Here is a 13,192-nt window from a genome sequence, read left to right on the forward strand (position 1 = left end):
TTATACGGGGGTTCATTTGTGACATAAATACTAATGTTTTATTGCAGTTTAAGAAAAATCACGATTTTCACTGCACGAGGCCTTTAAAGTTTTTGTGTTTAAATGTCAATAACCACGCCTCAGTTGTTAAAAGGTTAAACTAATTTTGACCCTAAGCTTCAATATTATCATGATTGCACTGCGGACATTTATATAATGCTGACTTCCTTTGCTAGATTTGGTATTTATTTCTGGTTTTAAGAAGGTGGTACACAGATTGGATTGGTGGAGAAGGCACGGCAGGTGAAGAGTGAGGGTCAAATGCGTTAATACAAAAAATATAACCTTTACAAAAGAAAACTGCAGACAGACAAATGACATTTCATTCAATATTTTTTTAATCAATCAAAAAAAAACACTCAGAGACTTCAAATCTGTCTGAAAAGAATTACCTGATAAGCAAAGACAAAAATCAAGTAGGAGTTCTGTTAAAGCCTTAGTTACATGAAGCCGGGGGGGGGCAGCAGCATGGTTTTGGGCTGTCCATCTGTGTAGGGTTGTTGAGAGGACGGGCTGTATCTTCAACTTGAGGATCATACAAACGCCTTAAGGCAGAGTCTTTCAACCTCTTCTGAACCAAGATACACTCTTTCCTTGACAAAAATCCAGTGGCACACCAAAAGGAGAAACTTCACAGTCTGTATTCATTTACAGTCCCTCTGCATTTTTAAAAATAATTAAGGGAGAAAAGGCTGGAAGTCGCAGCTTTTTCTCCTAAATTTTGTAATATAATGTTAGTCTTTTTAACACAAAAAAGACCAAATTATATTCACGTTTATGTTCAATTGTAACTTCACAAAAAGTGAACTTTTTTTCCGTATTTCTTTTGTCTTAATCAAAAATGTAATTTTAACAAAAATGTTTCCTTTCTTTTGGGTGAATATTAAATGGTTTCAATCTAGTTTAAACCTTGAATCCTGTTTCTCTCTATTTTACTATCACTTACATTTAAACTTAACTTCAAATCTTTCAAAAATGCCTAAAGTCTGAAACTGAATTTGGCCTTCAATCCAGACTAAACTAACTAAACTGTTTTCTCTGATTTCATCAAGCGTTCGTTGCATTGTGAGTTGTCACTGTAGCACAGAGGCGATGTCACTTTAACCCAATGCATTATGGGAGATGTAGTACAAACATGTGGAAAACGGACAGAATTATGTTTTTGAGCGTCATTATTTTGTTCACCTTTTAAACAGTCTGACCCTGGATTATGCATGAAGCTACACCGTTAAACACGAGCTTTACCTGTTATTTTTGTTGGAACTGAGAGACTTTATGAGCCGAATCAGAACAAGGAAGTAAAGATGTTAACCAATTCTGATTGGTCAGTTAAATGACACATGATCCAGCCTCCAAGAATGATCAGTGGAGACAGTTGAAGGGGTGGGACTTTACCCAGAAATCAAAGTTCATGCCTAATTTATCAGCCAGAGAGATGATATCCTGGTGATGGTAAATGTTTTTAGAGAGACAAAATGGGTAATTTCCCACGGCCCCCCTGACGATCTCTATCCACACTTAGGGTGCCACGTCACACCGGTAGAGAAAACCAGCTTTAAGGGACGTCATGAAAATGGAACATATTGTTGTCATGATGTGTGGTAAGTGTTCTCCTGTCGCCCGCAGCCCGGCCGTAGATAAAATGTGCATGAATATTTTCTCTCTACAGGTTTACTGTGCAGTCTGTGACTGATATGTCATGCATATAACCTGTGTGCTCTGTATACATTGACCCATTTCCCCTGCAGAAAGTCTGTATCCACTGGTAAGGACAGTTGGGACCAAGACCTCCACATAGGACACTGGCAAGGTAACAATACTGTCAGTTGAAATGAAAGTGGCCTAATTTTGTGGTTACGGCCTCTGAGCCACTTCTTGATCATCAAGACATTTTTAAGCTCTTGGTTCCGTCTGGTTCTGTTTTCTCAAATGTAAACCCACACATTGGCATCACTTTTCAGAGCCTGAAGACCCAAAAGAAGTGTTAGCCATTCATCAGAATATCTCTGAGTCTGTTATCTATAGCCAACTCCAGCTGCCAGATCAAGAAAAGCATCCTGGAAAGATAGGAACACGGATTTCAACCTGTGTGGTTTGGACCTGAGAAAGACCCTCTGATGAGGCATATGTCTTGGAGCAGCTGCCCTTTCTGACACGAGGCTGTGTTCACATCTTCTAACTTCTGCAGAGTTTTAGCGTCAGCAGCCAGAAACCATCAAGCGTCCTAAACGAAGGTGGCTTTGAGTTTACGGTCTGTCTGCGCTTTGCTCTGACGAGGGTCCAGCTGCCTCTTGGCTCTGACCATGGAGGGCAGGTCTGAGGTCTGATACACGGCTGACCTCATCCTGCTGCCCCGGTTCTGGAGCTCCATGGCAACGCCCTCCCATTTCTTGTCCAGCTCGGAGAACTGGAGCCCCCGAAGGTCTCGCCTCCCAGTTCGAGGCTGCTTGTCGTCATCTGGATCCGACCCGGCCCCAAGTCTGTCCAGATCCAAGGCTTGTTTGGCGGTAGAGCGGCCAGGCCGGGAGGACGGTGACTTGGATTTCCGTCGGGAGCGGAGGGGGGGTCGTGGAGGAGGGGGAGGGGGGGGCGACAGGAAGGGGTTAGAGGGACATCTGTTTGGCATTTTGAAACCGCCTCCCCCTTTATCCCTTCCCCTCCATCCAGCTCGGTCTTTACCTGAGGAGGAAGAAGCTGGCTTAGACAGGAGAACGGCCCGAACACGTCACCGCAGGCGGCACACATGCAGAGGGGTAACAGCAAACACGCAGAAACACAGAGGACACACACCAAACCCGACCATGGAGGCCACGCTCTTATGTTTGGGTTCAATTCCAATGACATTATGTAGAAAACCAGAACAGCAACCAAAAAAACAGCTCATCACAGACAGATGCAGTAGAAGAGACATTGAAGATGTGTTCATGTCATGAAATGATGGTTTGATGGGAAAGACGCCGTCCTCTCTGAACACAGCCTGCTGCCATCTACTGGCCAAAGGAGGACAGCAGATTCTCAGTTCAGAGTTCACAGATATCCTCTTTGATATCCAAGATGTTGAATACATTTGTTCTTTATTTAGGATTCCCTTCTTTCTAATAGAATCAATTTGTTACATTTTAAGAAACAGAAAATATTTTATGCTTAAATCTGAATGTGAAGAAGAATTGTTTTCTGCTCGATTTCTCGTCATGTTTAGCTGCACAGAGAGGAATTCCAGCTGTGATCAAATCTAATCATGAAAAGTCTCAATGTATGCAGAGACGTAGGCCAAAAATGTTTATTTAGTTTCATAGTTTTGTGCTTCTTTTTGTCTTTGTGTTGATAATGAAGCATCACTGAGTTCAACTGAAATAAAGTGCACTCCAGTTCAAACCTGACTACTGCCAATTTCTTTTGACGATATTAATAAGTCTCAGTTTATGCACTAAAATACAATTTTGCTTAATCATTATTTTCCTGTGTTTTATGTAAATGATTGGCTTCAATTCCAGATGTCCTATAGGACTGGCTCAGATTCTAATTTTAATTCACGCTCTCTCTCATTTCTTATTTACAAAGACCTTATTTGATGAAATTGGTTGGAGAGATCAACAACAAATTAAATAGTAATGTTAACTAAACATAAACATGTGCAGACAGTTAGTGTGTAACATATAACCATATGCATGTTTGTGCTTTTTTTGTTTTTTGCATAGTCAAGCAGGCAGGATTGACAAAAGAAAGCCAACTGAGACTCTCAGAGAACACCAGGGTATGCAGATAAAAAACTGTCCAGAGAAAAGACAAAAACTGACAGAAGGCAAGAAGATGTCAAAATGATGGGGAGTGGAAAGAAGGTTAAAAAACCCAAACACCTTTTAATTAAAATCATAAAAATGTATTTATTTGTTGATTAAATGTACATTGAGATTTTAAAATCCTTCATTCTAATCATCCACGGTGATAATTGTCTTTGTATTTTATGATGTAAAAATGATGATGAAATTCTTTCCTTTAATATTAGGTCAAATTCCAGCTCAACTTGACTTAAAAAAATATAATAATGAAATAAAATGGTAAAGCAGCATCAATTTTCTAAAGTGGTCAATGGTAAAAATCAGACTTTAGTCTTCTTCTCATCACTACACTGAGCTGTTTTGACAGACCAGAAGGACGTATGGATATCTGAAGAAATTACAATAACAGTATTCTCCTGTGTTGGATCTGTGGTGAAGACTTTTGCAGACGCTCTTCCTCAAGGATGCTTTTGAACAGAAGTTATCAAAACCCAGACAGAAGTCAAAGAAAAACTGGAGTTTGCAAAATGGGGATAAGTGCTGGAAGCAGTTGTTGGTCTGGTTAGATCAAGCACTCAGTTCTAGTAACAAGCTCCACAGCAGAACATGGTGGTGGGAGCATAATGACACGGGGCTGTTAAGCTACCACAGTCACAAATTCAGGTTCTTGAAAACATTTGCTGAAATTGATGTTTTGAGATTATCACAATCCAATACTTGTCTTAAGTCCATCTTCAGAACTCGCTGTATCCCTAACAGCAGTGGTCCCCAACCACTGAGCCACGGACCCAAAGTTTTTTTTTTTCTTTTCGGAAATCTTATTTTAAAAATTGACCGGATTCTCTCGATTAGCTTGACCACTAAAAGTAGTGCGGCGTCGTGTAACACGAGAACAGATGTATGTGGAACCTTTCTCTGCAAATGGATGGATAAGTGCAGGAACAGAAGAACAGGTGATTCCGCACACCGTACCCGTTTGATAGAGATGTGACTTTAATGAACTAATCTAATTTTTAGAGTGGTCATAGAAACGCTCCAACAAGATCATCCATTCAGATGAATGGAGAAGTTGTGAACACGATTCATGCAAATACTTCCATGAATGAAGAGGAGCAGTGCGGGGAGTGGAGTGGGAGAAATGGGATTAAAGGAGAGCTGCATGCAAGTAAGTGCGTGCGGGGGGTTGAAATGTTTCACCTGAAGTTTTTGTCATAAAGTGTCGATGTATTCTGATTAGTTTCCTATTTGTTGGTTAAATTTTGTTTATGTATTTACGTTTTTTAATGAGTTGATCTTATAACAGTAAAGTAAACTTGTTTTTAACCACTCCTGACATGACACTAAATGAAGAGAAATTATATGTTTTATCTGTCCTATGTTTTATCACCTGTGGTCTGCAGGTCAATAGCAGGCTGCAGAAACATTTTTTGGTGCCAGTTAATTAGAATTGATTGTCCAACTGCATAGTCCTCTGAAAAAAAATGAATCTTGTGGTTCCTGGTAACATTACAGGAATAAACAGTAATTTGGTTCCTTAGGTAAGACCCTTGACGCTGCTGCCTAACTGGGTCCCTGTGCCCCTCAAGTACAGGGTTGTGTCAGGAAGGGCATCCGGCGTAAAAACTCTGCCAAATCACTGATGCGAAACAGTGGGTGCTGTTACGCTGTGGTGACCCTAAAAAATGGGATAAGCCGGAAGGTGAAGAAGACTTCTGGAGTTTGACGGTGCAGTGTCACAGTGTCACCAATGGGGGCAGACGCTGAAAACAAATTGAAAAAAGGGACCTTATGACTGCCACATTAAAAATGGAGTTAGATCCGGTTCCTTTGAGAAAAAGCAGGATGCTGGTGAGAAGAGCCGTTTTTTAAGCTACGGGGAGGACGAATACTTTGTTGTACCTCAAGTTAACATAATGTTCAAACAGTTCAACATAAATTGGCATTATGTTCTAAATCATAAAAACTCTGATAAACTTACTGGTGAGGAACATACCAGCAAATATAGGCTAAAAATAAGAGGCTATGCTGTACAGCAGTCAACCTTCACACGTCCAAATGTAGTCACGCTGTGACAGAAGCTAGCTAGTAATACAGCATTACCTGCAATAATGTTAGTGAGGGTGCTAGAGCTGACAGCTAAAAATACTGAAACTGATAGCGAGCTAAAAACACTGAAGCTTAGAGCTGAAAATGCTGAAGCTAAAGGCTTGCCTGAGTATTAGTGTGAAGCTTTCACACTAATACTCAGGCAGCCTAAGCTGTTCAGTAGTGAAGAATTAGTGCAACCGTCTTTTGAATGCAGTTGACATTGTTTGCCTTGGAACAAAAAACAATGTTTTTTCCCCATCGCTGGTCTGATGATGACTTCCTCAATTGGTTCCTAAATCTACCAAAACTGTGAGACCCCCCCCCATCCAGGGTCACAGGGCTACTGGAGCCAAAACAGGCGGAGTGTACCCTCGACAAGTCACTTGTCCAAAGGGATAATTTCTTCTTTAAAGTTTGTCTTTTTAGGAGTGCTGAGGGTTTCCAGTTGAATCCAGAAGAGTGAACAGTCAAACTGAAGTGGTGCAGCTGATGATCTACAGACAGCAAGCAGACAGCAGCCATGAAGGGACAGATCCTTGAACCTCTAAAACATTTATTTGACATATTTACAGATTGTAAAGTCAGCTCGGGACAGAAAAGCAGAATCGATTCCTATTGAGACACAACTTCAAAGGCAGTGGTTAAAAAAGGGGGCAGAGTCAGGGAGTGGACTATGTAGAAAGTTATACTTTTATCAGAGAGGGAGACAAACTGGAGAGTGGTGGATAAATTAATATTAGGATGAAAGATTTAAAAGTGAAACAGCTTTGACTCATTGGTTTGTGGGGAACTGCTGCAGCTCAAAACTGAAACAGTAAAGAGAAAAGAGGTTCACAGTCAAGGTTTGTGTATCATCCAGTGACAACGTTGGATCGTAAGCACTCAAGATGATCTGTTGGGTTTTTTGCAGTAGCCCGAGTTTGTTTTTGTGTGGTCAGGTCTACCATGTCACATGCAGAGAATGAGGAGACTGCCTCTACGAGTCCCGCCTCCCAACCTTGACTTGTTTTATGAACCTCAGAGATCTCCAGCAGACACTTTAAATGAGACATGGAAACAAGACGGAGCAGAAATGTTTTTAAAATATGGAACTTTGTAAAAGGCTAAAGTGCATTGTTTGATTCTGTACATTGGCCGTGTCGAGGAGGGAGTTTGTCACCAAACCATCACAAGTCTCACCAGAAAATGAGAGTCCACAGCAAGTCCACTCAGAAGAACAGCACACCGGGCAGGTGGCAGACAGAACGCTCCAGCCCTCCCTCTGGTTGAACATTTTTTTGTCGCCTCACAGCAGATCTTTGGCTGCAGGATCTGTGACTTTCTCTTGCTCTGTCTCTGTTCTTTCAACTCGAGCCCAACATCTTTTTAGGCAAATCTAAAAGCACTTAAATACTCTAACTGTGCATCAAACTACAGATCCCACCAAACGGACACAAGTTCTCTGGTCAATAGATAGAAGTAATCTAGATGCCCGGGGGGGGGGGGCAAAGAGAAGCTCCACACTGACAGGTGAGTCTTCAGTCTCACTCCGCCAGGTGGAGGAAGACGGGAAAGTTCACACCGGGGGGGTACCTGAGCTGGGTCGGCGGTCCTGGATTTGGGATATGGGCCGGGATGTGCACGGCAGAGCCGAGGGGGTTATGTAGTGCAGGCTGGGGCTGTTTATGTCCCCCTCCCCCACCAGAGTCAGATCGGACACGGCATCCTCCTCCAGCATTTGGATGGAGTCCTGATGCCGGGTGAGCTGGGTGGGGTGGACGGGGGAGGTGGTGCTGGGAAACGACGGGGGTGGCCTGGCTTTTCTGCCCCTGTCCGGGCTGATGCCAGAGTCCAGGCTCTGGGAGTGATGACTAGCGCTCAGCAGGTGGGAGCCACCCAGAAACCCTCGCTCGTTGCCGCTTGGCTTGTTACCGCGACGACTGCTGCCGGGGAAGCCGCCGTTCTGGGGGTTGCGGGAGTTAGGGGTGGAGGAGTTGAACTCATAGCCGTGAGCGGTGTTCGCCGGTGCGGGCGACAGCCGCAGGAAGTCCGGGAGCTGCAGGTCGCTCTTGTTTAGCAGGCCTCGCTGGTCGTCGTTTCGGTTGCTCTGAGCTTTGGATATGAGGTCGAAGAACTCTGCGGATGCACACAGCACGGCCAGGACACACAAATGCATGAACAAGTGCAAGCACACACCTGCGAAAAATCACTACAAATCTGAACATATGAATGCAGAAAACATGCAGCACTGTGTATTAATCAAACAGGAAGGGTTCATTCAGTACAAGCAGAGGTGACTGAGCTCCAGCTTTGAAAGCAGTCAGGTTTTCTGCAGATGGGCTCGACGGTTAGTCTGATCACAGCAACACAAACAAGACAGAGGCAGGTCTTTCAGTCGTTACCTTCGGCTTCGTCTATATTAATCTTTTTCTGCTTTCTGTTCTCCGGGGCCTTATGCAGAGAGACAGAGTGGTTAGGTAAGGGCTGGCTGCTCGACTCAATGCTGGGCAAAGCCTTGCCGTTTTCCCCAGCTTTCCTGGGTGACCTGTCCTTCCCCTGGGGGCCACAAGGAGATTGTAGCGGACCATTAGAGCCCTGACATGCAGGTGCGGGAACAGTGACAACAGTGAGAACCAGCGCTGCTGATGGGGAAAAGGTTGAATGGATGACACAATTTTAATGGTCTGCAGTCACATCAGAGGAGCTAAGGTAATGAAGTGGAACACTTATAGATGTGTGAAGACAGATGGGATGTTCCATTCAGGCAGCCACAATGTCTACTCCCAGACAGCAAGGCCAGGTGGGCCCTATATGGTTTCAAAGTGGGCAGAAAATCTGTGCTCCGAATGGATTTGTCCTCAGTTTCCATGGTGGCCCCACCTGTGTTTGCCCTCACTGACTTAAGTGGAGTCTCAGTGGGTTAGCTCGCTACACCAGCCAGCCACCTGGTGGACAGCGGAGCTTGCTACAGTGGAACTAGCTACAATGGAGCTTGCTAGCTCGCTACAGTGGAGCTCGCTAGCTCTTTAAAGGGGAGCTCACTAGCTGCATGGATCTAGGAACTATGCTAGGATCTAGCGAGCTCCACTGTAGCGAGCTAGCAAGCTCCACTGTAGCTAGTTCCACTGTAGCAAGCCAGCTTGCGAGCTCGATAAATCAGAGCTCACTAGCTTGCTACAGTGGAGCTCGCTAGCTCCATGGAGCTAGGAGTTATGCCAGGCGTGTCCACTGGGCGGTTGGCTAGTGAAGCAATTTAACCCACTGAGTGTCCACTTAAGCCAATGTGGTGCCACCACACAAACCCATTTTGGGGTCCACATTTTCTTCCCACTTTTAAACCAAATGGAGCCCACTTGGCCCTACTGGCTAGCACTTTGTGTGCTAACACAAAGGCTCACACACAACACCAGAGAAGGTCACTAGTCCAAGCTGCAACAACCTGAAACAGAGTCCGGAGTGTGCCCACTAAATCACTACTGAAGGCAAGATCCCAACGCTTAGAAAAGCACTACCAGCGGATGGAAGCTCTATGGAGGAGATGCCCAGCCACGATCCTGAAGATCTACCACCCTGCCCTTTTCATCTGTGCTGACTTGAAGTGAATCTGCATCTCCTGAACCACCCATTGAGCAGGCAGCAGGGTGGCAGATCTCAAGGCCCGGGGCAGGACAGCCCTGCTCTACAGACACCACCTACAGGTCTACAGAGAAGCTCAGGAAGTCCTAAAGGCCGGCCTGAACCATGAATTAGGAGAGGAAACCAGCAAACCGGAAAGGAAATTCAGGACACATTCAGCCGCACAATGTGAGCGTGACAACAGATGTGTGGGGCACCAAATAGGCATTGTGAGACTGAAGACGGCAGGAGAGACACTTAGTAGTGTGGCATCAGGAACCAGGCAGTGGAAACATTTATGGGTTATGGAACATTCCAGAGCGGGAGGAAGACTGCAGAGAGCTGGAGGAGTCTTACTGGTGTGGACTGGTTTCTGCTTGTGGAGGCTGGGAAGAGGCTCTTGGGGGAAACTGCTTTCTGCTTGTCTGCTAATAAAAAGACAAAAGACGATAAACAGACGCAAACATGAAGAACAAGTACAAACAAATCTAGATGACTCCCCTCCCAATGTCTACATACCAAGGATAGCACAAGACTTAAAGGACTAGTACAGAAAGTCTGACCTTTTTCGACAATCTCAATTTATATTAAAAAAAAATATATCAGAGTCCTAATTCTCTAAAATTCCTCCTGCATTCAATTTGTTGTTGGAAATTGGTCATTTATGTATTTATATGACTTTAAGCAATCAAGACATTTGCAATTGGAGTCAAACATGGACACTTAGCTATTTTTTTTCTCATGAAAATTTTTATTTAGAATACAATTTATTCCACATTGATGCAATACTTAGCCCATCCACAATTGTCTTAAATTGTATCTTCTTTTTTGAATATTGGCTAAAAAATCAACAATCCCGCTTTTTAAGGAAAAGGGGACAAAACAAAAAATAATGACAAAAATATAAATAAAATATTAAACAAAAACGTCATATTTTATGCGATAAGTTAGCACAGTGGTTACTACAGTTTTAGTTCAGGTCTGGTCTAGTTGATGCAATAAACTCTCTCCACAGTTTCCATCGTTTGTCAAATCTATCCAAATCCATCCTCATAGAATATGTTAGTTTCTCCATTATGTAAATATCCTGAACAGCATTCACCCAGTCATCATAGGTAGGAATCACATCAGTAAACCATTTCCTTGTAATACTTTTTTTCCCCAGCAATTGACAAAATATTATATAGGTACTTTTTCTTACAGTCTACAAGATCAGCTGGTCTTTTCCCAAGATATAAGGTCTCAAACGTGTGCAGTAATTCAGTACCCACTACTGAGCTATTTTTATGGTTTACATCTGCGCTCTTTTGCCTCTGATGGGAAGTTGGCGCCAGTGTTCAGGAGTGGAGGCACCACCAGTGTGTGAATGGGACTGTGACTGTAAAGCGCTTAGGGCCCAAAACCATTTATAATTTTACCATTTATGCCAAATATCTGTGTGGCCTGTGTAAATATCAGGAATGCCACATTTCTCAGGTTAAAATCAAACCTAACAAAACACTAATCATAGGGAAAGTGAATTGCTGAATCTCTACTGAATACACTACGTTCAAAGTGTTAAAAACATGAGTTGTGCCGAATTTAGGAACAATCTACTATTCATTATTGCATTACACCAGGCTTAGTATAATTTATCCAAAGGGTTTTTCTTCATTGCTACTTGCTTATTAGCATTGTTTTTTTTTTTTGTAATACACAAGTCGTGTATCAAACCATAACAAAACCATGACTCAAACACCAAGGTTTGAACCAATCTTTACACTTCTAAATGGCATATACTTAAATAGCAGTTTACAACTTTTTTAGAAGGCTCAAAGTGCTCCACAGTCAAAGTGCCAATTACACACAGATGACGGCTACTCTGGCAAACACTGGTGCCACCAGGAGCCATATTGGGTTCAGTGTCTTGCCTGAGAACACTTTGACACATAGGCAAGGAAGATCTCCTGATCAGAAGTTGACTGCCCTACCACTGAACCACTGCCACCCCTAGTAGAATATAGTATAGTATATAGTATAGTAAATAGTGTATATATATATATGATAGTATATTATTTTCCTTTTGATTTGGGGTCACCACAGCAAATCAGCTTCCTCCATCTGTCTTCTGCATCCTCTAACACCAGCAACCTTCATGTCTTCATTCACTGCATCCATAAACCTCCTCTTTGGTCTTCCTCTAGACCTCTTTAAACCTCTCTAACTCCACCTCCACCTGTTCCCTGCTCTCACTACAAATCACAATATCATCTGCAAACATCATAGTCCATGGTGATTCCTGTCTAACCTCATCCGTCAGTCTGTCCATCACCATTGCAAACAGGAAGGGGCTCAGAGCTGATCCCTGATGTAATCCCACCTCCACCTTGAACTCCTCTGTCACCCCTACAGCACACCTCACCACTGTCTTACAGCCCTCATACATGTCCTGCACTGCTCGGACATACTTCTCTGTCACTCCAGACTTCCTCATACAATACCATAGTTCCTCTCTGGGCACTCTGTCATAAGCTTTCTCCAGATCTACAAAGACACAGTGGAGCTCTCTCTGACCTTCTCTGTACTTCTCTATCAACATCCTCAAAGCAAATGTTGCATCTGTAGTGCTCTTTCTTGGTGTAGCAGTCAAGGCCCCCAAATGGAACAATTTGTGTTTCCAGACCCTGGAACAAGAATTTACTCGCTAAGTAACTGACTAATTAAAGTGTCGACTCCCCCTCCCTTCCAAGAAACCATTTGTCTTAAAACCCCGAAAGATAGCATTCACATCCCGGTACAGGTGTCATAAAACTCCCCTCTGGAGAGGAGGAAGGCTGCATCTGGAACCATCTCGGACTGTCGGTGATGGTACTGCATGTTACGGGAAGAAAGATCCCACTCTTCACAAAGTTTTCTTTGAAGCTAATCAACAAAATTTACAATCGTTGACATGTGACATTTCGCAGGTTCCCTGAAAGCGGTGGGAAACTTCACTGCCATATAAAAAAAAAACAGCTTTGAAGTGCACCAAATGTTTGTCAAACATGCATTCCTTGTTTCTTTGTTTCAAGTTAAATACACTCATATTTGTTGTTTTAAGTGTGAATTTACCTAAAAGTGATGCATGTTTATGTGAAATAGGGTTAAAGACAAAGAGTTTCTCTCTTTCTTCCCTTTCTTTCTCTTTTTCTTTTTATATATGTTTTTTTATTATTATTAAATTATTTTTATATATATCATCTTTTAAATGTGATATCAACTTACTAGTCACGTGTTAGAATGAGACATTCTTATAACAAGGGTATGATGTTTTTTTTATGTTTCTTGTTAAGAAGTGTTTTTTTTTAGACCTCATATCTGCCCACAGACACAAGATCAGGTAACATGAGATCATTTAAATTAGGAAAGATTGTAAATTTTACTCCAATCATTCTGATTGGTTACCTCTCAGCCAATCCCTGGGGAGAAGTCCTCTCCCAGAGCTGGGAGAAGATAGTTAGAACAGTTACACGCAGAATGAGAAGAAGATCAGATGAAGATGAGATGAAGACAGACAAGCTACAGAGACAGACAAGCTAGAGACTCAGATAACAGACGAAGAACTTAGAACAAAGGAGAAAACTTTAACGGTGTGAGCACATCACCCCAATTTTACGCTCTCTTCACTGGCTGCCTGTGTCTTTTAGGATTGTTTTTAAGATTTTACTTTTGGT

The 13,192-nt window shown here is 42.8% G+C and overlaps 1 protein-coding gene and 1 long non-coding RNA gene across 11 annotated transcripts in view; one reads left to right on the forward strand and one right to left on the reverse strand.

Moving 5' to 3' along the window:
• Positions 1 to 1,640, forward strand: part of LOC118598525 — a 10,272-nt gene extending 8,632 nt beyond the window's left edge. The window contains exon 3 of the long non-coding RNA XR_004947591.1: positions 1,562 to 1,640. This is a non-coding gene — a long non-coding RNA (uncharacterized LOC118598525). The remainder of the gene's footprint in view (positions 1 to 1,561) is intronic.
• A 584-nt stretch (positions 1,641 to 2,224) lies between these two features.
• rgs12b (regulator of G protein signaling 12b) overlaps positions 2,225 to 13,192 on the reverse strand; it is a gene marked incomplete at its 5' end in the record, with an annotated part of 29,785 nt that continues 18,817 nt past the window's right edge. The window contains 3 exon segments of one of the 10 annotated variants that reach the window (XM_024262156.2): positions 2,225 to 2,718; positions 8,288 to 8,336; positions 9,858 to 9,928. In XM_024262156.2, the coding sequence (XP_024117924.1) occupies positions 2,264 to 2,718; positions 8,288 to 8,336; positions 9,858 to 9,928 (575 nt within the window). 10 annotated transcript variants of the gene reach the window in all.

The sequence above is a fragment of the Oryzias melastigma genome, linkage group LG1 (genome assembly GCF_002922805.2).
Source record: "Oryzias melastigma strain HK-1 linkage group LG1, ASM292280v2, whole genome shotgun sequence".
In the NCBI taxonomy this organism is placed as follows: domain Eukaryota; kingdom Metazoa; phylum Chordata; class Actinopteri; order Beloniformes; family Adrianichthyidae; genus Oryzias; species Oryzias melastigma.